The 23,958-nt window shown below is 48.2% G+C and overlaps 2 protein-coding genes across 4 annotated transcripts in view; one reads left to right on the top strand and one right to left on the bottom strand.

The window, feature by feature from the left end:
* The first annotated feature begins 11,353 nt into the window (after window positions 1–11,353).
* COPG1 (COPI coat complex subunit gamma 1) overlaps window positions 11,354–23,958 on the top strand; it is a 36,966-nt gene continuing 24,361 nt past the window's right edge. The window contains exons 1-4 of one of the 3 annotated variants that reach the window (XM_065550922.1): window positions 11,354–11,515; window positions 12,614–12,695; window positions 16,254–16,306; window positions 17,199–17,279. In XM_065550922.1, the coding sequence (XP_065406994.1) occupies window positions 12,650–12,695; window positions 16,254–16,306; window positions 17,199–17,279 (180 nt within the window). In that variant the 5' untranslated portion in view covers window positions 11,354–11,515; window positions 12,614–12,649. Of the gene's footprint in view, window positions 11,516–12,613; window positions 12,696–13,687; window positions 13,887–16,253; window positions 16,307–17,198; window positions 17,280–23,958 lie in introns of those variants that run through there. The other 2 variants (XM_005288375.4, XM_005288374.4) reach the window with 2 other exon arrangements.
* LOC135972556 (uncharacterized) lies at window positions 21,183–22,824 on the bottom strand. The gene is made up of 2 exons (XM_065550923.1): window positions 22,281–22,824; window positions 21,183–21,685 (listed from the first exon to the last, which is right to left on the bottom strand). Exons 1-2 carry the CDS (start codon window positions 22,822–22,824, stop codon window positions 21,183–21,185), a joined length of 1,047 nt encoding a protein of 348 aa, XP_065406995.1.

The raw sequence follows: 23,958 nt of genomic DNA, 5'->3' as shown, positions 1-23,958 counted from the left end.
AGCAACCCTACAATAACAACCCCCTCTCGTTTTCTGGTGCCCAGGGTGCAGTCAGTATTGCACCAGAAAATGTCTTTATCTTCTGAGCAAAAGCAGGGTCTTTCCCTGTCACTCCAAGAAGGCTGCATTTGGTAACCTTCTCCCCGGTGCCCACACTTTGGCCCCAAAGCTGTGAGGACATGATCCTTGTCATCTGGGGTTTATTGCTGAGGAATCCAGAGCGGGTGCCATGCCAACAGAAATTCACCCAGCAAACTGTCAAGTGGATGTGGTCATTTCTGCCCGTTTGGTGTGTCTTTACAGGTGCAGCCAGCTAATTACAGAAACTAGCCCACTAAGGTGAGTATTGCGCTCTGGCCCCACTCAGCAGTGCTGCATGCCTCACTCACATGACCAAGCGTGTGACCTTTTTGGGTGACACTCTGTCCATGTCAGCAACTTAGTCATCAGCAAGGGCTAGGGCATGAGCGCTACAATGCTAATGTATTCGGCACACGCTGTGTCACGGCGACTGTGGCACTGTATAACGTTTCCGATGCTTTATGTGAATCAGTGCCTTCAGTCTAATTTCAGCTGCTCTGCCGAGCTGGCAGGCAGATTTCACTCAATAAGGAAGGCCTCTGTTCCCTGCATTCTCCTTCTCCTGTCCTCTTTATGGCTTCAGCTAGCAAAGCAGGACAGGCTGTTGGTACATAAATGAACCCAGCCCTCGCTGAAGGCCAACAATGGAAGTCCTCAGACCATGTAAGCAACAACACAAGATTCTCTATTACCTGCAGAGATGAAAGGCATCAAGTAGGCACATTTTTGTGTTGGGCTCAGCACTGAGAATGGGAGGAGAGCTGGAAGGCAGACTGCACTCAGCTCCTTCTGAGCAAAGGATGAAGGAGGGTCCCTAACAGTTCCTGGACACACCAAGGAAGAATCCACCCCTTGCCTTGTGCTTCCAGCAGAGTCTTTAACCCATATGGGAGCAGAGTGAGGTTCTGGTCTCTTACCCTACAGGTCCCCCAATCCAGCCACTCCTTGGCCTCTGTACAGTGCTTACTCTGTACCCAAATGGTTGAGTCTATGGTAGACGTAATCTTCAGAGCACTTTACACACATGAACAAATTGCCCCTAACACCCGACTGTGAGGCAATCTCAATCCACAGGTATCTGCTGTCCCTTGTTATAGAAGAGGCATAGAAAGGGAAAGTGGCTTGCCCAGAGCCACAGAAGGAGGCAGTATCAGAGCTGGCAGTATAGCACAGGAGTCTCTGCCCCCTGTCCTGTGCTCAGAGCACTTTGCACTTGTTCACCAGTAAAGGGAGACTCCACAGGACCCGACTTAGATCCTGCTGCTTTAGCACCCACTGTACCAAAGGACCTGGCTGTTCTATGCAGCCTCAACTCATTTGAGCAGCCGCCATCTCCCTACTCTGCTCCTGTGCCAGGCACAGCCCCCACTCAACAAAACACAAGCTAAACCGAAAATGTCTAAAAATAACCCAGCGTGGCCTAGTGCGTGACTCTGGCTGCTGGAAATCTGAGCTCGGCACACTTCCAGCCTGGCCTGAGCGAGAGCTGGCACAGCAAGGGGTATCCCAACACATGCGTCATTGCAACCACATCAACTCAACTCCAGTCAGCCTCTGAGTGGGGAGCCCCAGGGGCCGTTCAGTGGTCCCCTAACACAGCCCGAAGCCTTCGAGGCCTAAGCCGCAGAACACTGTTATTAATAGCATCAGACAAAGACCCCCAGTGTGCGTGTGGCAGGAGTAACTGGCCAGGCAAAGCAGATCTATTCATTCACAACTGGCTTTCTCCCATTGTGTGTGAGTGTGACTGTGACTGCTGTCACCAGCCTCATCCCATAATTAGGGTCCTACCAAATTCACGGCCGTGAAAAATGCATCATGGACCGTGAAATCTGGTCTCCTCATGAAATCTGGTCTTTTGTGTGCTTTTACCCTATACTATACAGATTTCATGGGGGAGACCAGCATTTCTCAAACTGGGGGCCCAACCCAAAAAAGGATGGGGGGGTCACACGGTTATTGTGGGGGGTCGCGGTATTGCCACCCTTCCTTCTGCGCCGCCTTCAGAGCTGGGTGGCCGGAGAGCGGTGGCTGCTGGCCAGGCGTTCAGCTCTGAAGGCGGTGCCCCCCCGGTAGCAGCGCAGCATTACCAGACCATGCCATCCTTATGCGCTGCTGCCTTCAGACTTGGGTCAGGACCCCCACAGTTACAACATTGTGAAATTTCAGATTTAAATATCTGAAATCATGAAATTTACGATTTTTAAAATCCTATGACCCTGAAATTGGCCAAAACGGACCGTGAATTTGGTAGGGTCCTACCCCTAATTGATGCCCTGGAGCTGGATTCACCCTCTGGTGGGCTCCTGATGTTCACTGGCTGACCTCAGAGGCGGCAGAGCTGCAGGCTGAAACAGGTTGGGGCCAGGGGAGGGGGGGAGGAGATGTGAATTTCTGCTGGTGGAGTGGATGGTGCTGGCTTGATGGCGAGACTCATTCCCATGTATCAAAAGAACAGCTTACGTCCTTTGGCAGCAGCAGGGCAAGCTTCCCCTGCCTGTGCGTCTCAGCCTGAACCTCGACAGGGCCCCCTCTAGTGGTGAGAGGGGAGTTCAGTCACACTGGCTCTTTGGGGTCAGATGGTGGCTGAGCCTAACAGAGATGCCAGTTCATGCCAAGTTGATGGTGGTGGTTCTGCAACACCGGTCCGCACTAGGCTGAAGACCCACCAACTCATTTCACATAAGAAGCCAGGGGCTGACATCTAGCCACTTTCTATCATTGTCAGACTGTGGTGGTATTGTTTGCCCTCCTAAAGCTCATTCAGTGACTGGCAGGGAGGATCCCAGTTGTCCGTTTCTCCCCCGCCCCGAAGTTCAGCAGTGAAAGAGGCTGGTCTGAGCCTTCCTCCTCACTAAAGCTGACAAAGAGCATTTCCTAGGAGGCTAAAGAACTTGCCTTGAACGTGGGCTGACCCAGAAGGCTGCCTAGGAAATACCAGGGCTTCAGCACGCAGCCTCCTCCCCCCTAGGCATAAGGGCTAGATGAGGGCACATCATGCCCAAGCTCTATGATGGCTTCCAAGTCAATTTTGTGTCGGCTCCTGACCCTTCTCTCTGAAGCCCTGATGGGCTGTACCTTGACTCAGAGACCACCTCTCCCTACATATCCAACCGTGACAGCATTGGTCTCTGGGGATGATATGTGGCTGACCACGTGCAAGTCTCACCTCATGGGAGCTTGGCGTTTGTGGTACAGGCCCCTGTCTGTGAAACACTTCGTCACCAATAATCAAGCTAAGCATGAGTCTTGCAACCTTCACAGACTCATCTCTTTCAGAAGACCTCAGCCCGCCAAATAAGCTGTGGAAGGGCCCGAGCAACACTACTGCTGCAATTAACTATGCCAACTGAACGGCTCAGGAGCCAGTTGGTGCAACCTGTGGCGAGGGGACAGGAATTTGAATACCCTCCTTGAAGGCCTTGTTGTTGTTCTAAATGTACATGCTGGTGCCTACATATTACAGTGATAGGTGTCTTAGAACTGTGCAAATAACCAGAAAAGAGCTAGAAAAGTCCTGTTAGGTTATCCAGTCCATCTCCTGCCCAGAGCTGTAATAATTTGACTTAATAATTATCAGACCAGGGAACTGGGGACCATGACTCCTGAGTCCTTATGCCCTACTCAGCAAGCCATGTCACCTCTCTGGGCCTCAGTTTCCCCATCAGCAAATGAAGATGATACCCATGTAATGGGGTGGGGCATATTGTGTGGTTAAATTGATTAATGTTTGTAAAGTGCTTTAGATGCTGTATGGAAGGGGCTATAGCCATACGAAGTACTGTTACTTACAAGGGATAAGCACCCAGCGATGTGATATGTACCACTTGCCAGCATATCACAATAACATCACCCCAGCCAGGAGGATCCAGGCTGCTGGCTCCAAAGCAGCACATTTAAAAGTCAGAAAACCTTTTATAGCATGATATATCTGATGTCTGAGAATGTCACTCATCCAGAAGTGTCACTGATACTTCCCTGAGGCTTTGGCATGTGTTTTTCCCCCTCCTCAGATGATTAAACAAGGATGACAGGGGCAGGAGTGCTCAATTAAATGGAAAAATCATCTTGATAGTCAAACATGAAATAATTAATACTCCGCTGCATCACATTCCCAGAATACCCTGAAACACTCTTTGTGCTGCTGGGGAGCCAGGGAAGGGGGCAAGCATTCCCCCCTCACCCCTCTGAGATGAGCTCATCTGTACTGAGGCAAAATTCTCATTAACACCCTCTTCACCCGGTGTCAGACCCAGCCTCAGGGCAGGAGGAGGAGGAGGAGACAGCGCTGGGGTGACAATAAGAGCCCAGGAGTCTGGCACTGAATGAAGAGAGCGTGCTGCCCTTACTCAGACAGCAGTTGCAAGGGGCTCCTAACTCAGCCATTCTCTCTGCTAACTTCAGTGGAGTGTGACTAGTTGTTTGAAGTTGTACAAAGTTGTATTTGAAGGGGACACGGCTGACAGAAGGTTCTACTGGGAAAGGTGAGATTTCAAACTTTACCATAAATAAAGGGTCTAATTTAAGTGATAGATTATGAGCCTCTGGGAGAGAACATATGCTTTTAATTTGTGTCTCTGGCTCCTGGCTCCTGCCAGGTATTTAAAATGCTTAAGATTGAATTGGGGGAGAGAGAGAGATTATAAGAAGTTGGTTTTACACAATCAGCAAATGTGATTTTTAGCTCCTTCCCCTGGATCTTGGGCAAATGTACCCGTGCGACCATACAGAAAATGGAAATCTGAAATCTAACCACTTGTTCAAACCTGTCCTGGTGATCTAGGAATTCTTAACAGTCGAGCAAGTCATCTAGCTTCAGTAAAACAGTGCTGGGGCTTGAGTGTCTGACTGAGCAGGATACATTGAGGGAACTCACTCTGCACAACCAATGATGCAAAATGTGACAGAATTAAAGCTACAAAAATGCCTGTAGGATGACAATCTAGCACAAGGGAGATTTAATCCCACTGGCCCCTGGTGCTAAAATGAAAAATAAAGAACTAGACTTAAAAGAAGAACAAATACAACCTGGATATTAGGGAAAGGTCTTGATGGGAAGGCCAGTCTGATAGGAGATCTTTCCCCAATGAGGTGCTTATAAAGCAATCACCTTTTTTGGAATCTTTCCTGATCCCATCACTTATGCAATGATATGTGTGGTCATGGCTGCATCCATTGCACAAGGTCTCTTCAATTCTTTTTCAAACTTGAGGGACTGATGCATGAGTTTGGGGATGTGTGGCAACTGAAGTTCTGGGCCAATTATGGGAGAAGCTCAAGGTGAGGGTAGCTACGTTTGTGGAGGATCAATTTAAGCTCCTCCTTGTGAGACACAAGTGACTAACCTGTATGGAGTGGGGTCTGGTGTTTAGAGCAGAAGGGACTGGGCATCAAGACACAGGTTCTATACTTGGCTACATAAAACACTGTGATCTAGTGGTTACAGCAGGTGCCTAGAAGTCAGGACTTGAGTTCTATTCCTGCCACTGACTCGTATGATTTTACGTAAATTACTTAATCTCTTGTTGCCTTAGTTTACCAATCTGTTAGCTTGTGCCCCAGAAAACATAGATTCAACTAAAGTAAAATGTTATTGCTTCATAGGGAAATGGGTATCAAGAATAGATTGCAGGAGGGAAAGGGAGCCTAAAAAAATCTTTAGATTTACATTTTTAATTTCCAATTTAATGTTCAAAGGAAAGATCATAAGTTTTTAGTCATGGGATATATCTAATAGCTCATTCAGCTTGTTATTTTGCCAGCCTGAGATAAATTTCCTAAACTGACATGATCCAATCTGAAAAGGTTTTTCGAGCTTATTTCCTTGCATAATGGACTAGATAAAGGGCATGAAATGAAGAGGAAATTAACATTTTAATCGGGGGAGGTGGGGGGGGGAAAGGCAAAAGTACCAAGAAGGTCAGCTAACAACATCACAAAGAAAAGTGAAGGTAACTGGAATGTCCCAATCCATTGAAATGTTACCTTACTATCCATTACCTCCCAAACCCATTCATCCCAGAAGTCCTGCCTAGACTGACTACATTCCTCAGAATTTAGGGCCCAAAGGTAAAGTTGTGGCATACACCTCATCAACGAACCTTCCAATTCTCCCCTCTCTAATGCCGCCGCCAAAAAAAAAAAATCAAGCTTCTAACCCCTTTTGGCAAGAAATACCCAGGAGGGTCTCTGTGAAGTTGGGTTGATGATGGCAGGAGGTCACAAAGGCCTGGAGGCAGACTGGGCTAAATAGCACCTTGTACGATAATTACAAATTAAAATGTCAACTGTGGGGGAAGGGGAGAGGATGTTCCCTGGCTGGGGGTAAGAGGGGGGGCGGGTACAGAGCATTTAGAATGAGGTGGCAGTTTGGAAGTGGGGAGGGAATTCTCTGCCTTTCCCCCTAGAAATAAATCATTGCAAATAACTTCGGGCAAATTCTACGAAGCTGCATAGAAAAAAGACTTTCCAAAGGGCTGTTTAGGGGAGGGGGGTGTTCTCTGCTTTCTGGGTTTTCTCAGAAGAAGCAGCATCAATAATGGGCAAAGGAACTAACTACCTAAACAACATATGGAAAAACAATAGGGAACTGTCTCCTCCATTAACAAGTCAATAACCTTTAAAAAGATTGTGGTGAAAATAAAAGTTGTAAAATAAATGTTAAATGGGCAAAATGCTTATTCTTTGGAACTGGGGAAGGTGATGGACTAGTCCCCCCATAAGATTTGTGTTTAAGATTATGTCACTTTTGGCCTAGGCGTTGAACAGATTAAATCCCAGATGTGAGTTTACCTGGTATGTTTGCCAGCACCGCAGAAGTCTTTTACTTGGATGTTTCTGGTACACTGGGCAGGACAGTGCGTGTGTCCTACCTAGGACACACCTATCATGTCTGGTAGCAAAGCACGGGCATTTTGCCTGGATGTACCTAGAACAGTAGTGAGCAACTCCCCTGCAGACAGACCTAGGCGTTGCTAGCATTCCCACCTCAAAAGGAAGATCAGTGCATGCCCAGTGACACGCTAATTCCTGCCTCCTAGATGGCAGCAAACTGAAAGGGATTTGCCTCCATCCCATCAGTGTACCTCAAACTCCCTTGAAATGCTAGGCAAGCTTTCGGCAGAGATGGACTCAATCAAACATCTTGGCACAAAACAGCAAATCTTTATTTTGAAGAAAGACTTGAAATAATATATTTTTAAAACCCCAGCCACTTACCCAAAGGCGTCCCTCAAACTCTGAGGATTTGGCACCCATTGACGCAGGGTGCCCAGCACTCCTCACTGGCTCTAACGGCTCATTTGCAGCCCTAAACACGCTGGGCTTTGTCATTCCCAAAACATGATTTTCTGGCCCTCTATATGTCTAAGGTGCTTTTTGCCCCTTTCTCCATACTATACGAGAAGCAATGTAATTTGTAGGTAATGGGCCAGATCCTTGGCTCCAGCTGCTTTGCACTGGTGAAGCAACACAAAATAGCCATAAAGCTGCCTTGAAGAGTCCCTTCCCCCAAGATTTTCCCCCATAACAGAGAGGAATCCCTACGTGTAGAGGTGGTGCAGGGGGCTTGTCTTGACCACATCCTTGGCTCTCTATCTCTTACTTACCTTCATGGTATTTTACATTGCTATAGTGCCTTTATTCCTGAGGTCCCAATGCACTTTACAAAGTGATATACAAAATACACACAAATCACGTCACTCACCACTAACAAGTAGGCATCTGTAAAAAGCAACAGAGGGTCCTGTGGCACCTTTAAGACTAACAGAAGTATTGGGAGCATAAGCTTTTGTGGGTAAGAACCTCACTTCTTCAGATGCAAGCTTACCCACGAAAGCTTATGCTCCCAATACTTCTGTTAGTCTTAAAGGTGCCACAGGACCCTCTGTTGCTTTTTACAGATTCAGACTAACACGGCTACCCCTCTGATAAGTAGGCATCTGTGAGGCACATCCAGACAGTGTGCACCTGCCAGCTGCATGCAGGTAGAATGTGATTGCTCTGCTGCTAAACATCTTGGGTGTAGCTGGCAGCAACACAAGTTAATGTCAGTTAAAAGAAAATCCTCCTTTTGCAGAATGTTACATGGCTGATACAGGACAAGGATTTGCGGCTATAACGTGTAAAGACCCTTTCTTTCTGTACACAGCCTGTTGATTTTCCATGGAATGGCCCCTGCTCATTACTGAAAGTGCACTGCATGTTCATTTGCAGATTTCCTAGAAGATGCCCTGCCACAGAATCTTAGTGTTACTGAGCTTCCTGATTCTGTCCTGGGGTCCAGCAAGAGCCTCTAAGAAAATGGGGAGTGAGATGCTTCAGAATATCTATGATGCTGAAGCAAACTTTCATCAAACCGGCCCTGAGAAGAGAGACAACCCAGTGAGCAGAGAAACCAGGGAAAACAGCAAGATCCTGAACCTCTCAGCTGTAAATGTAAGTCGCTATAGTAGTGGTGACGAGGCAGGGTCTAGCCACAAGGAAACACGTTTGGCATTACTGGAGGAGTCAGCCAAGAGGATGCTTTCCTTGCTGCCTTCACTCAGCCACAAGAAAGACATGATCGTCAAAAAGAGCAGCCCTGGGACCAAGTTCTCCCTATCACTTGATGTCCCCACCCATATCCTGAAAATCCTGATAGATCTGGCCAAAGCTAAGCAGATGCGGGCCAAAGCAGCAGCCAATGCAGAGCTCATGGCACAAATTGGACGCAGAAAATAAATCTCATTCCAATTCAGAAAAGCTACAGCAGTCAGATTCCGCTGAATTCGGAAATCTCTGTAGCACCGATGTGGTCTAGTGCATGGATTCTCCAGTTGTGGTCTGTGGTCCACAGAAAGCTGGCTATCCATATGGAGCCAGCTCCACCTCTTTATGTTCAGCCGCTTTTACAGATGTCCAGGCTCTTTGTTTCACAGCTTAGTTACCTCTACTAGCAGCCACTACTATATAAAAGGAGGAGGAAGAGGAAGATGCAAGGAAATGGGAGTCACTTTCAAGAACTGAAGCCACAAGCAGGACTATAAAAATACATAAATACTTTCCTAATTTTACTTGTCCATGCAAGCAATTGCCATTAACTCACTATGTGACATTGGTCAAGTCACGTCCCTTCTCTGCCTCAGTTCCACATCTGTAATATGGGGATAATGATGCTGACCCACTTTTATAAAGTGCTCCGCTGATATATGGATGAAACCCAGTTTGTAATTGCGTATTATTAATGTGCAAACTACTGAGGCTTTTATTCAGTCCTTGTTCAGGAAAACCCAGTAAAACCTGTGTAAGGGTCTCAGAATTTGACTTATTTGTTATTAATTTAGTGATGGCGTTTTGTTGAGTTGAGCGAGCTGGCATCTAAGTTATCTGTATCCAGAGGAAGAATGGTCTTGTTATTGAGGCTCTGCACTGGAATTCAGGAGACCTTGCATCTATTCCCAGCTGTTCTACAGACTCCCTCCATAGCAACCTTGGAAAAGACCCTTAATCCATTTCTTTGTGTCTCAATTTCAATAATAATACTTCCCTACCTCATAGGGGTGTCGCGAGGATAACATTATTAATGTTTGATGTGTTCAGATGCTACAATGATGGAGGCCTAAGAAAAAGCTAGAAATAAAAAAGTGAGGAACTGGGTCTCTGGAGTAGCTGTTGTTAGTGTTTTACAGAGCATTTTTCAAATCCAAGACCTCCTGCAGGTGTTTCTTCTGTGTGATTATCTTGGCTTCTGTCAGAACATGACACATGTGGAATGCATAAGTGTTATTGGACGATGCAGAACAGGCAAAGAGGTAACATTAAATAAATAGCACCCCTCTGTCCCTTGTAGTCAACATAACAATAGTTTCATGTGTAGAAAGATCACTGGCAGGTAGTTTGGTCCCCCTACCAAAAAAATTATGAATTTCAGACAGAAATTTCCTGATCTCTTCATTTCAATGAGAACAAGTTATTTTTATATGTAAACATTCTCCCCTGTAGTTTTGGAAACACAAACTCAAGCCATCCAGGCTAGTGCAGGAGTTTGGAGAACCAGAAAGTGAAACTGCCCGGGTGAGTTTTACTGTGCCAATCTGAGTGAAAGGCTAAAAGTCAGTGAACAGAAACAATGGAATTATTTGGTTTAATAATCTTTGGTGTTACTAGGACCATGGGGGGGGGGGAAAGTGTTTGTTTTTAAATAGATGGGGCCTGATTTTTCTCGTGTTTTTATATCAGTGTGTCGCCATTAACTTCAGAGGAGTCACTCCTGATTTACATCAGTGTTATATCAGAAACAGGCCCATCACTTTTTTCTCTTTACAGTGAACCCTTAAGCTGCAGGTGTAGCGTAGTTTCATGTGACTCAACTACATCTGGGCTTTTCTAGACAATACAGCAAACTGCTGATAAGTTTTAAAGATAACATATTCAAGAAATTTGAAATGAAACTTCTTGAATGTATTTCCCTCTCTATTTGTGTCTCTGTTAAAGACAATTTTTTTCTTTAAATAAAGCTTTATTTACCACCTTTAACAATTCTGCAGAGAATGTACAGAAAGACATGTGACATGTAAAATAAAAAGTGGCATTTTCAAATCCAATCTCATTTCTTTACAACATTTTGGACTATCCTGTCCCTCTATATCTCACTACATCTTTAATAGGCCGGAAGACCCTTACACCCCAAGGGGTCATGCATTTCTATAGTCAGTACAAGCAAGTCAAATCCTACAAACATGGAACTCCTTACCACGTACAGGACCCTAAGAAAATGAAGTTGCCCCAAGCTCACCCCTGAAGTCAACCACCTGGAAAGGGAAATGGGCCTTGGTGTTTTACTGATGGACCAGGGGTGAGATGAGAGAGGAAGAGGGCTAGGAGTTGCTAAGTATCCCATGGAGTTTGTTTTCTTTCCAGATGGATAAACCACTGCTCTCTGGCTGACCCAGGCACAACACTGATGGGCTCTAGAAGCAGCTGTGCCCAGCCTTCCTTTACCAGATTCAGGGGTCAGTGTAGGGAAATAAAAATGAAAGGCAGGGTAATGAAAAGAGAGGAATCATCTAAAAAATGAGACAACAAAACACTGGTCCATTGAAAGAAATGAAGTTACACCAGTTTTCATCAGCAATGGATCTGACTCTCTGCCTCTGGTATTTTGTCTGGGTCCCCTCACCAGCAAGAGATCTAGCAGAATTGCTGGCTTTTACAAGTCATGAATGTAACTGTGTGTATGTGTGAAGTGTCAGCTTTCCCTGTTGGACCCTGACTCCAACTCCTTCAGTGAGGTTTTGAGATAACAGCAAAGAGCTGGGGCTGACACACTGGTACAAAGTACACAAGCCATTTACGCAGAACAAGTAAAGGACAGACCAGAATGAGAAGCTGCCCTCAAACTAGCTGGAGTTTATCCCAGACATTACCATGTTCTCTGAGGACTACTTACTCTACAGTAAGTACATTTCTTATTACATATTTTCCCAGCAGGCATTAAAGCAGAGCTACCGTGTCAGGCTACATTCCCTTGAACAGACCGCCTATGCACTTCTTGATTTAGGGGATCAGGCAGGTGAACAAAACAGTATGCTATTAGCAGGCAACTTTAGGTAAAACACCACTAACTTTGACAATAATAAGATCTGTGGATAGATTCATAACATACCAGGTTTCTTTTTGCAAGCACTTTGAATCCAAGTTGGGATAACTACGGAAGATGATGATGCAATCCACAGCTCAGTGTCAGTACAGGGTGGCTGACCACCCCATTTGTTAAAAGGACTAAATGATCCCACCCAGCACTGTCTGATTTACAGCCATACCAGCTGGTGCTGTGACCAGTCAAATCTTGAATCTCACAAGTTAAGTAGGGCTGGGCTGGATCAGAACTAGTCCTTGATGGCTCACTTGTAAAAGGTAGTGTAGAGTTTCAGTGGTTCGGTAAGTAATGCCCTTCTCCCTGAGTCAGTACTGAACAAATGTGCCATCGTGATGATAGGGGGTGCTGTGCTGTGTGGCTGGAGATGAGATCTGTTAGAATGAGATGTCAAAATTGTCATGATTTCATTTGGTCATTAGCAATCCCATGGTGTTTTTTTACAAGAGCCAGTCTGCTAACCCCAGTGTCTTGGCCAAATTGGACTTGATTAATTCCATTCTGCTTTCCTTAATTTCCCCTGTAGTTTACATAGGATATAGTATGTTTTCTCATATTCCTAAATTGTGTAGTGTTACTATGCTCTCAACAGCTGTCATGTATCCCAGTATATAACCTAGTATCTGCTTTGGGGGGAAAGGAGCAATATAAACCAACTGTGAGATATTACTAGTTATTCCTTGCTTGCCTGAAACAATCCTGACACAATCTAGAAGACTGTTAGAGCTATTCAAGAGGTAGATAAGAGGAGCAAAGTCACCTGTGGGATGCATTACTGCTATTTTGGGGGGTGGGCAGTAGATGGGTTCAGATATGGGCAGAAAAGACTTTTGTGAAACGTTAAACCAAATCCTAGGTTCAATAAACCTTACAGGTCTCTCACATCCTTCACTATAGGCTGGAAATGTCACCCACTTTTAAGCCCTGCTGCCAATGGAAGGCCCCAGGAAACTGGTGGGGCAGGACCACGGTGCAGTAGGTAAAGGAGATGCCTTGGCCCGACCCTATCAATTATATGTTGCCAGGTCCCACATTTGGCAGGAGTTATTCTCCCTCTAATAGCACTGAGCTTCCCCAGGAAATAGTATTCCTGTCTCCCAAACCCGCTGCAGAGGGGCAGGAGATTAACAAATACAGCATCTGAAATAACCTACGTCCAGAGAAACTTTTAACTACTCAGGTCATTGCCCCACAGGCTATGTGCCCGCTTCAGTCACTGCCTCACAGGCGCTGTACCCCCCTCAGTCACTGCCCCGCCCCCATCACTGCCCCCAGGCTCTGGGCCCCCCTCAGTCACTGTCCCGCCCCCGTCACTGCCCCCAGGCTCTGTACCCCCCTCAGTCACTGCCCCGCCCACCGTCACTGTCCTCAGGTTCTGGGCCCCCCTCAGTCACTGCCCCGCCCACCGTCACTGTCCTCAGGCTCTGTACCCCCCTCAGTCACTGCCCCGCCCACCGTCACTGCCCCCAGGCTCTGGGCCCCCCAGTCACTGCCCCGCCCCCGTCACTGCCCCCAGGCTCTGGGCCTCCCTCAGTCACTGCCCCGCCCCAATCACTGCCCCCAGGCTCTGGGCCCACACAGTCACTGCCCCGCCCCCGTCACTGCCCCCAGGCTCTGGGCCCACACAGTCACTGCCCCGCCCCCGTCACTGCCCCCAGGCTCTGGGCCCCCCTCAGTCACTGCCCCGCCCCCGTCACTGCCCCCAGGCTCTGTACCCCCCTCAGTCACTGCCCCGCCCCCGTCACTGCCCCCAGGCTCTGTACCCCCCTCAGTCACTGCCCCGCCCCCGTCACTGCCCCCAGGCTCTGGGGCCCCCAGTCACTGCCCCGCCCCAATCACTGCCCCCAGGCTCTGGGCCCCCCTCAGTCACTGCCCCGCCCCCAGGCTCTGGGCCCCCCTCAGTCACTGCCCCCCCCAGCGCCAACGCCTCCTCCCCTTGTCGGGCGTTGGGCCAGGCAGCCACGTCAGCCCGACCAGCCGCCAGGCCTGAACGCGCGTGCGCGGCGCTGTCCGGCTGAGCTGTCCCAGTGACAGGCTGGCAGGAAGCGGCGCCGCAGCCGGAAGTGGAGGTGCTGGGCTAGAGACCCCCCCGCCCCGCGCGCCCCAGGCCCCGCGCCCCCAGCCCGGGGCAGGATGCTGAAGAAGTTTGATAAGAAGGATGAGGAGGCCGGTGAGTGTGTGACGGGCCCGTCCCGGGGGAATGTGCCGACGTGGGACCCTCTGTCTGTCCCCGTCAGCGCTGCCCGCCTCCCCCAGCCGCTGCCTGGGGTCTCCTGAGCTGGTCTCCGGGCCCGGCCTCGCGGCTCCAGGGGTGGGCGCTGCCTTGCCGTGTCCGTTCAGCCCTTTGCCCCGGGTCTCGGCCCCTTCCCGGCTCGGCTTGTGAGGTGCCCCCGGTTAGTGACCTTTCCAGGCGATCTCCTTAACTCTGCCCACAGCGCTCCCCAGGGCTCTGGCTGCCCACGCCAACTTTGCAGACCCAGCCACTTGAAGTTGCGGGGTCCTTTATTTCCTGGGCTGCTCACCTCACCTAGCGCCCCACTGATTTATAGAAGTCCTTATTTACCCGTTGAACTGCAGAGATGTCCCAAAGCCAGGTGCACAGCGAGGGGCAGGTGATTAAAGGGGATGCACCTGAAATGACATCTAGAGAAACCCTAACTACTCCGTCCCCTCATGCTCTGCCTCCTCTTCTCTCCCTGCCCTGTCTCCTGGCTCTTTGTCCCTCAAATCAGTCACTGGCCTACCTGGCATATATGTGGATAGCTTTTAAAAATAGATGGCTGATATTTCTGATGTTCCAATTGCAAGTTTATAAAGCAGACTTCTTATGTGGTCTGGGTCAAGTGACTTAAGGACATATTTTCAAAAGTGGACTCTAATTTTGGGGGCCCAACTTTAGACATGTAACGGTTCTGAGCATCCCCAACACAAATTGAAGTCAGTTTAGAGCACATCTGAAAATCAGACCCAAAGCATATCAAGTTGGTCACCCAAAAACAGAGACCATGTTTGAAAGTGTAGCCCTTAACTTCTCTGTGCCTCAGTTTTCGCCATCTCTAAAATAGGGATAATTGTTTAGATCAAAATATGTAAAGTGCTTTGAGCTGCTTCGATGGAAGGTGCTAGAGAAGGGTGAAATAATTGATGGTGATTGTTGCTGTTAATGGCAGATTTTAGAATCACAAATGGAGGTCAGAGTGGCTGTCAGGATGCAGAGTTAGTTGTACGTAGTTGCCAGTAAAATTACTAGGATTTGCTTTTTCAAATCCCTCTTTGGCACATGTGCACATGCACACACTGGGATTTTATGCTAACCTACTCACTTCTCATTCTTATTTTCCCACTCCAACATGTAAGCGTCCAAGCTTTGCCCAGCCAGGTACTGCCTTTGTAACTTATTCTGAGCCTAATGGCTGCATCTTACTTCCCTAAGAATCAGCAGAATGCAATGCTCCATTATGATCTGGACTTGAAGCATCACAAACTGGGACCAGTAATTGTAAGAATCATCCCTATACTAATGCATTTTATGTTACTTTGAGCATTTTGGAGCCCCTGCTGCAGGCAAACACCACAGGAACCTTGTCTTTAGGGATGATTCTTACAAAGACTATTGAGCCCAGCATGTGATGTTTCAAGTCTAGATCATTGCATGTCAGGAGCTCTACTCTTTCCAGGCAGCATCTCTGTATTAAACATGACCCGGCCATAGGCCTCAGTGTGGAGTTCCATGGGCTGTATATAGCCTGTGGGCCACACTGAGGTTAGGCACTAATTAAATTTGCTTATCAAGAGCTATCAGTTTATGAAAGGCTGCAGCTCACTAATAAACACTTAAAGAGGACTAGATACTAATCATAATTGTAGTTCTTGCCTTCTGCTCATTCCAGACCCATTTTTTCCTGTTTTTCATCAGAAAGTAGCATGCAGTCTACTAAATGGAATGATTAAATGCACCTTTTCCAGGCTCTCCAGTCCGCTTTTGGCTTTTGTAATTAGCTGCATATCAAAAAATATAGTTTACTGATGAATTCTCTGATTGTTTTTATAATGCAAAGTATAAAGTAGTCCAGATTCGCACAGTCTGGTGTTTAGTGTTTTCTATGGCAGTTGCTACACTGGGTTTAATTTCTGGGCCTGATCATTTGCTCCCATAGCTGGCAGTGCTCTCAGACCTGGAGAATGAAAGTGGAAGCTCTTTATATTCAGCAACCTCCTCTGGTCCATCTAGGAGTAACATTGATTAGCTCTGAAGAAAGTCTCGTACAGTTTTCCTTAACTGATGGATAATTGCTGCAAGGTGGGGAGAACCTATTGGACACCCCCAATGAGGAGGGGATAGGTTGATTAATTAGTAATGCCAAGAAAAACAACAACAATCACTTGATGTTTTTGGAAAATTCTCTGAAAAGTGAGTTCATGTTTAAGCTATTTTAAGATGTAGGCGTAAAAGGTATGATCAAAAGGGAGGTTTTCTAGTATCTTTTCACACAGCACAATTCCTGGGATCACCGTTGTTAATTCTCTTATTTTATAGGTGGAGGTTCCAATCCATTCCAGCACCTGGAGAAGAGTGCAGTGTTGCAAGAGGTAAATTGTAAAAATCCTATGTCTTTTATGGACATCCTCAGTGGTATAGTCTACTCTCTGGGGCAGGAAGTTAGAGATCTTTAGAAATTAACTACACTTTTGTCCCAATCCTGCTGGTATTTAAATAAATAGCAAAGGGGAAGTTCCCATTGATTTTTTTTGGAGGGGGCACAATTGGATCCTGTTTGTATAACAATGAAAAGAGTTAGTAAACTGTAAATGTGAGTAAATGGATGTATTTTTGTCTGTAGGAAGAATAGATTTTCTGTTTTTCCCAACTCTTCTTACTAGGGGGGAATCTGCCTTGGGTGCCCTAAAATTCTAGTAGGATAGGGAAATTAAAAAACAGGATGTGGTTGTCTATTGGACAATCTTTGCCTTTAAAGGGTGGGTCTGTTCTGAAAAATGACTTTTTGTTTTTAAAAAGGCCTTTTTTTTTGTCCGCAGACCTGCTCCTTGAAATTCAGAGTTATATCTGTTCATTTCAGTGACAGAAATAACATTTTTAGTACTGTTTGCTCTTGTTAGCCCTGCAGAAACAGCTCCGCTCTGAGAGAGGGAGTTAGATTCTATTCTGGTTTGTGCATCGTCACCAGAATTGTTCCTCTTACAGTGGGGTTGCATGAGTGTAGCTGAGATTGAAATTTGGCCTATAGAACCTTTATCACAGTGTGGCTTTCAGATCCCATGGTGAATTAGTAGAGATAGTTGTTGAGAAGGTGCGGGCATCTCTTTTGTCTCAAACTGAGAAAGTCTGATCTGAAGTCATCGAGAGAATCCTAAAATATCCAGTCTGTAACTTGCATCAGTGGCTCAGTTCACACAATGTGTTAGTCTCTGTGACAGTTTATCTATCTTCTGGGCTCTTCTTCATGCTTTTGTTTGTTTCTAGGCTCGGGTATTTAATGAGACGCCAATAAACCCTCGGAAATGTGCTCACATCCTCACCAAGATTCTGTACCTCATAAACCAGGTAATGGAGAGAACATGAGCTAGGAGTTCTTTAGATTTTAAACGTTTTTCTTTTATAAACTAGTTTGGCCTGCTAATTTTAGCTAGTGCCTTATGAAATGTTACTTAAACAGCTGTTCCAGTAAGTTACCACTTTCTCCAGGCCCAAAGAGTTCTGGAGTGATAGAATGGGCAATTTAAAAAACAAAATGCACAGATTGGTAGCAACTGGAAGTTATTGTCTTACAGCTGTTTGATGACCACCTTGGTTCTAAATCCAATTCCTAGTGATCAGGTATTCACATAGCAGTGGTTACTAAGAACCAGATTTATAAAGGTATTTAGGCACCTAAAGAAGCAGGTAGGCGCCTAGTGGTATTTTATAAATCCCACTCAGGGTACGTCTACACTACGAAATTAGTTCGAATTTATAGAAGCCGGTTTTATTGAAATCGGTTGTATACAGCCGATTGTGTGTGTCCACACAATAAAATGCTCTAGGTGCTCTAGTCGGCGGACCGCGTCCACAGTACAAGGCTAGCGTCGACTTCCAGAGCATTGCACTATGGGTAGCTATCCCACAGCTATCCCACAGTTCCCGCAGTCTCCGCCGCCCCTTTGAATTCTGGGTTGAGATCCCAATGCCCGGATGATGCAAAACAGTGTCGCGGGCGGTTCTGGGTACATGTCGTCAGGCCCCTCCCTCCCCCGTCACAGCAACGGCAGACAATAGATTCGCGCCTCTTTACCTGGGTTACCTGAGTTACCTGTGCAGACAACATGGAGCCCGCTCAGCTGAGCTCACCGTCACCATATGTCCTCTGGGTGTCGGCAGACGTGGGACTGCATTGCTGCACAGCAGCAGCTGCTAACTGCCTTTTGGCGGTAGACGGTGCAGTAGACTGGTAGCCTTCATCGGCGATCTGGGTGCTGGCAGCCGTGGGGCTTGCCTTTTGGCAGTAAATGGTGTATTACGACTATTAGCCGTCCTATTACAAGTCGGGTCATCGCACATTAGCAGAGTCTTCCCCGAGCAGCCGATTGTGCAATAGGCCTGAAGACCATCGTCATACGCCGCCCCGTATTTGCTGCCAAGCACCCAGAAAGATGCCGAGGGCTATCAGTCACGCTGCACCGTCGTCTTAAGATGTAAAAAATAGATTTGCTCTGTATTCATTTGCTTCCCCCTCCCTCCGTCAAATCAACGGCCTGCTAAGCCCAGGGTTTTCAGTTTAATCTTTGGGGGGAACATTCTGTGTGACAGTTGTTTGTGTTTCTCCCTGATGCACAGCCACCGTTCTTGATTTTAATTCCCTGTGCCTGTACGCCATGTCGTCACTCGGCCCCCCTCCCTCCTTCCCCTAGTCCGTCAGATACTACGTTTGCGCCACAGCTCAGAGAGCCGAGAAGCGGTTCGCGCCTTTTCTTTGAATTCTGGGTTGAGATCCCAATGCCCGGATGATGCAAAACAGTGTCGCGGGCGGTTCTGGGTACATGTCGTCAGGCCCCTCCCCCCTCGTCACAGCAACGCAGACAATAGATTCGCGCCTTTTTACCTGGGTTACCTGTGCAGACAACATATCACGGCAAGCATGGAGCCCGCTCAGCTCAGCTGAGCTCACCGTCACCATATGTCCTCTGGGTGCTGGCAGACGTGGGACTGCATTGCTACACAGCAGCAGCTGCTAACTGCCTTTTGGCGGTAGACGGTGTAGCATGAGTGATAGCCATGGGGCTGGCAGCCGTAGGGCTGCATTGCACCAGCCCCTTGCCAGGCGATGGTATATTATGACTGGTATCCGTCGTCATCGTATTGGTGTGGCTGTCAATCATGGCCACCTGGGCAGACATGCTACTGTTTCGATGATGATGGCTACCAGTCGTAATATACTATTTTCTGCCAATTGCCCAGTATTGTCTGCTAAGCACCCAGAAGAGGCCGAGGGCGATGCTGGGTGCTGGCGGACGTGGGGCTGGCAGACGTGGGGCTGCATTGCTACACAGCAGCAGCCCCTTGCCTTTTGGCAGATGATGGTATTTTATGATTGGTATCCGTCATCGTCGTACTGGTATGGCTGTCACTCATGCTGCACCGTCGGCTGCCACCTTAAGATGTAAAAAATAGATTTGTTCTGTATTCATATGCTTCCCCTTCCTCCGTGAAATCAATGGCCTGCTAAGCCCAGGGTTTTCATTTTAATCTTTGGGGGGACCATTCTGTGTGACAGTTGTTTGTGTTTCTCCCTGTTCCTGTACCTGTACGCCATGTCGTCACTCGGCCCTCCCTCCCTCCCGCCCTCCCTCCTTCTCCTGGTCCATCAGATACTACTTTCGCGCCTTTTTTCTGACCAGGCGCCATAGCTAGCACTGGGATCATGGAGCCCGCTCAGATCACCGCGGCAATTATGAGCACTATGAACACCACGCGCATTGTCCTGGAGTATATGCAGAGCCAGGACATGCCAAGGCGAAACCCGGACCAGGCGAGGAGGCGATTGCAGCGCGGCGACGAGAGTGATGAGGAAATTGACATGGACATAGACCTCTCACAAGGCACAGGCACCAGCAATGTGGAAATCATGGTGTCACTGGGGCAGGTTGATGCCGTGGAACGCCGATTCTGGGCCCGGGAAACAAGCACAGACTGGTGGGACCGCATCGTGCTGCAGGTATGGGACGATTCCCAGTGGCTGCGAAACTTTCGCATGCGTAAGGGCACTTTCATGGAACTTTGTGACTTGCTGTCCCCTGCCCTGAAACGCCAGGATACCAAGATGAGAGCAGCCCTCACAGTTGAGAAGCGAGTGGCGATAGCCCTGTGGAAGCTTGCAACGCCAGACAGCTACCGGTCAGTCGGGAATCAATTTGGAGTGGGCAAATCTACAGTGGGGGCTGCTGTGATCCAATTTGCCAGGGCAATGAAAGACCTGGTGATAGCAAGGGTAGTGACTCTGGGCAACGTGCAGTCAATAGTGGATGGTTTTGCTGAAATGGGATTCCCAAACTGTGGCGGGGCCATAGACGGAACCCATATCCCTATCTTGTCACCGGAGCACCAAGCCACCGACTACATAAACCGCAAGGGGTACTTTTCAATGCTGCTGCAAGCCCTGGTGGATCACAAGGGACGTTTCACCAACATCAACGTGGGATGGCCGGGAAAGGTACATGATGCTCGCGTCTTCAGGAACTCTGCTCTGTTTCGAAAGCTGGAGGAAGGGACTTTCTTCCCGGACCAGAAAGTGACCATTGGGGATGTTGAAATGCCTATCGTGATCCTTGGGGACCCAGCCTACCCCTTAATGCCATGGCTCATGAAGCCGTACACAGGCAGCCTGGACAGGAGTCAGGACCTGTTCAACTACAGGCTGAGCAAGTGCCGAATGGTGGTGGAATGTGCATTTGGACGTTTAAAAGCGCGCTGGCGCAGCTTACTGACTCGCTCAGACCTCAGCGAAAAGAATATCCCCATTGTTATTGCTACTTGCTGTGCGCTCCACAATATCTGTGAGAGTAAGGGGGAGACCTTTATGGCGGGGTGGGAGGTTGAGGCAACTCGCCTGGCCGCTGATTACGCGCAGCCAGACACCAGGGCGGTTAGAGGAGCACAGCAGGGCGCGGTGCGCATCAGAGAAGCTTTGAAAACGAGTTTTGTGACTGGCCAGGCTACTGTGTGAAACTTCTGTTTGTTTCTCCTTGATGAACCCTCCAAACCCCCCCCACCGACCCGGTTCACTCTACTTCCCTGTAAACCAACCACCCCACCCCACCCTCCCCTCCCGCTTGCAGAGGCAATAAAGTCATTTTTTTTTAACATTCATGCATTCTTTATTAGTTCCTTACAGAGGTAGGGGGATAATTGCCAAGGTAGCCTGGGATGGGTGGGGGAGGAGGGATGGAAAAGGACACACTGCATTTTAAAACTTTAACTCTTATTGAAGGCCAGCCTTCTGATGCTTGGGCGATCATCTGGGGTGGAGTGACTGGGTGGACGGAGGCCCCCCCACCGTGTTCTTGGGCGTCTGGGTGAGGAGGCTATGGAACTTGGGGAGGAGGGCTGTTGGTTACACAGGGGCTGTAGCGGCGGTCTCTGCTCCTGCTGCCTTTCCTGCAACTCAACCATACGCTCGAGCATATCAGTTTGATGCTCCAGCAGACGGAGCATTGCCTCTTGCCGTCTGTCTGCAAGCTGACGCCACCTATCGTCTTCAGCCCGCCACTTGCTCTGTTCTTCCCGCGATTCAGCCCGCCACCTCTCCTCTCGTTCATATTGGGCTTTTCTCATCTCCGTCATTGACTGCCTCCACGCATTCTGCTGTGCTCTATCAGCCTGGGCGGACATCTGCAGCTCCGTGAACATCTCGTCCCTCGTCCTACGTTTTCTCTTTCTAATGTTCACGAGCCTCTGCGAAGGAGAAACATTTGCAGCTGGCGGAGGAGAAGGGAGAGGTGGTTAAAAAAGACACATTTTAGAGAACAATGGGTACACTCTTTCATTACAAGGTCGCATATTTCGGCTTGCAGGCAGCCATCGTAGGCCACAGTGTTTTGGCTTTTTTAACCTTCTTAACATGCGGGAAAGGTTGCAAACAGCAGCGCATTTCCCATATCAAGGATGAATTGGGTTGTCCATTTAAAATGGGGTTTCAATGTAAAAGGAGTGGCTGCGGTTTCCCGGTTAACATGCGGCACAAACACAAGTAAACCCCCCCGCCCCACACACACACACGATTCTCTGGGATGATCACTTCACCCCTCCCCCCACCGCGTGGTTAACAGCGGGGAACATTTCTGGTCAGAAGAGCAGGAACGGGCGCCTCTGAATGTCCCCTTAATAAAATCACCCCATTTCAACCAGGAGAGCTTTCTGGAGATGTCCCTGGAGGATTTCCGCTCCATCCCCATACACGTTAACAGACTTTTCCAGTAGATGTACTGGCCGCGATTGCCAGGGCAAAGTAATCATTAAACACGCTTGCTTTTTTTTTGTAATGTTTACAAATAGTTACAAAGTTACACTCACCAGAGGTCTCCTGTGTGCCCTGAGGGTCTTGGGTGAGTTCGGGGGTTACTGGTTCCAGGTCCAGGGTCACAAACATATCCTGGCTGTTGGGGAAACCGGTTTCTCCGCTTCCTTGCTGCTGTGAGCTACCTACAGTACCTCCATCGTCATCATCCTCCTCGTTCCCCGAACCGTCTTCCCTGTGTGTTTCTCCAGTGAGAGAGTCATAGCACACGGTTGGGGTAGTGGTGGCTGCACCCCCTAGGATCGCATGCAGCTCCGCGTAGTAGCGGCAAGTTTGCGGCTCTGCCCCGGACCTTCCGTTTGCTTCTCTGGCTTTGTGGTAAGCTTGCCGTAGCTCCTTAATTTTCACGCGGCACTGCTGTGTGTCCCTGTTATGGCCTCGGTCCTTCATGGCCTTGGAGATCTTTTCTAATACTTTTCCATTTCTTTTACTGCTACGGAGTTCAGCTATCACTGCTTCATCTCCCCATATGGCGAGCAGATCTCGTACCTCCCGTTCGGTCCATGCTGGAGCTCTTTTGCGATCCTGGGAGGACTCCATCACGGTTACCTGTGCTGATGAGCTCTGCGGGGTCACCTGTGCTCTCCACGCTGGGCAAACAGGAAATGAAATTCAAACCTTCGCGGGTCTTTTCCTGTCTACCTGGTCAGTGCATCTGAGTTGAGAGTGCTGTCCAGAGCGGTCACAATGAAGCACTGTGGGATAGCTCCCGGAGGCCAATAACGTCGAATTCCGTCCACACTACCCCAATTCCGACCCGCAAAGACCGGTTTTATCGCTAATCCCCTCGTCAGAGGTGGTGTAAAGAAACCGGTTTAAAGGACCCTTTAAGTCGAAAGAAAGGGCTTCGTTGTGTGGACGTGTCCAGGCTTAATTCGGTTTAACGCCGCTAAAGTCGACCTAAACCCGTAGTGTAGACCAGGCCTCAGTGTCTAATCTGCATCTTTAGGTACCTAACTACTTTTAAAAATCTGGACCTAACTGGCCCCTTATTAGCCATCTCAGCTGAGATGGAGTGTTGAATGGGCTATGTAGTCTGAACTCCTCTCTCATCCTTCAGGACATTGGCTTGTTGCTGACAAATGTTGTAATGCTTCTGTAACAGTGCTGAGTAAGGTTTTCTTCCATCTACGCCAGCAATTAAACTACCTTCAGCGCCATATCAGGGGGCCACGCAGGCCAATTTCTAGTGTCGATGGGTAGGGCCCTACCAAATTCACGGTCCATTTTGGCCAATTTCAGAGTCATAGGATTTTTTAAATCGTAAATGTCATGAGCTGAGCGTCTGGCCAGCAGCCACCGCTCTCCGGCCATCCAGCTCTGAAGGCAGCACAGAAGGAAGGGTGGCAATACCGCGACTCCCCACAATAACCATGCGAATCCCCCCCATGCTTTTTTGGGTTGGGACCCCAGTTTGAGAAATGCTGGTTTCCCTTATGAAATCTGTATATTATAGGGTAAAAGCACACAAAAGACCAGATTTCATGGTCCACGATGCATTTTTCACGGCTGTGAATTTGGTAGGGCCCTATCGATGGGCATTGGAGGTGGTTCCTCCCTGCCAATGTTGAGGCAAACTTGGGGGGAACTCACCTTGTCATAACCCAAACTGTACCTGTTTTTTGGATAAATAATCTGTTGTCCTGGAACTTTTAACCTGTACAAAAACTGCTT

The sequence above is a fragment of the Chrysemys picta genome, chromosome 7 (assembly GCF_011386835.1).
Source record: "Chrysemys picta bellii isolate R12L10 chromosome 7, ASM1138683v2, whole genome shotgun sequence".
In the NCBI taxonomy this organism is placed as follows: Eukaryota; Metazoa; Chordata; order Testudines; family Emydidae; genus Chrysemys; species Chrysemys picta.
The sequence above is the reverse complement of the archived record's forward strand: the minus strand, read 5'-3'. Positions and strand labels throughout refer to the sequence as shown.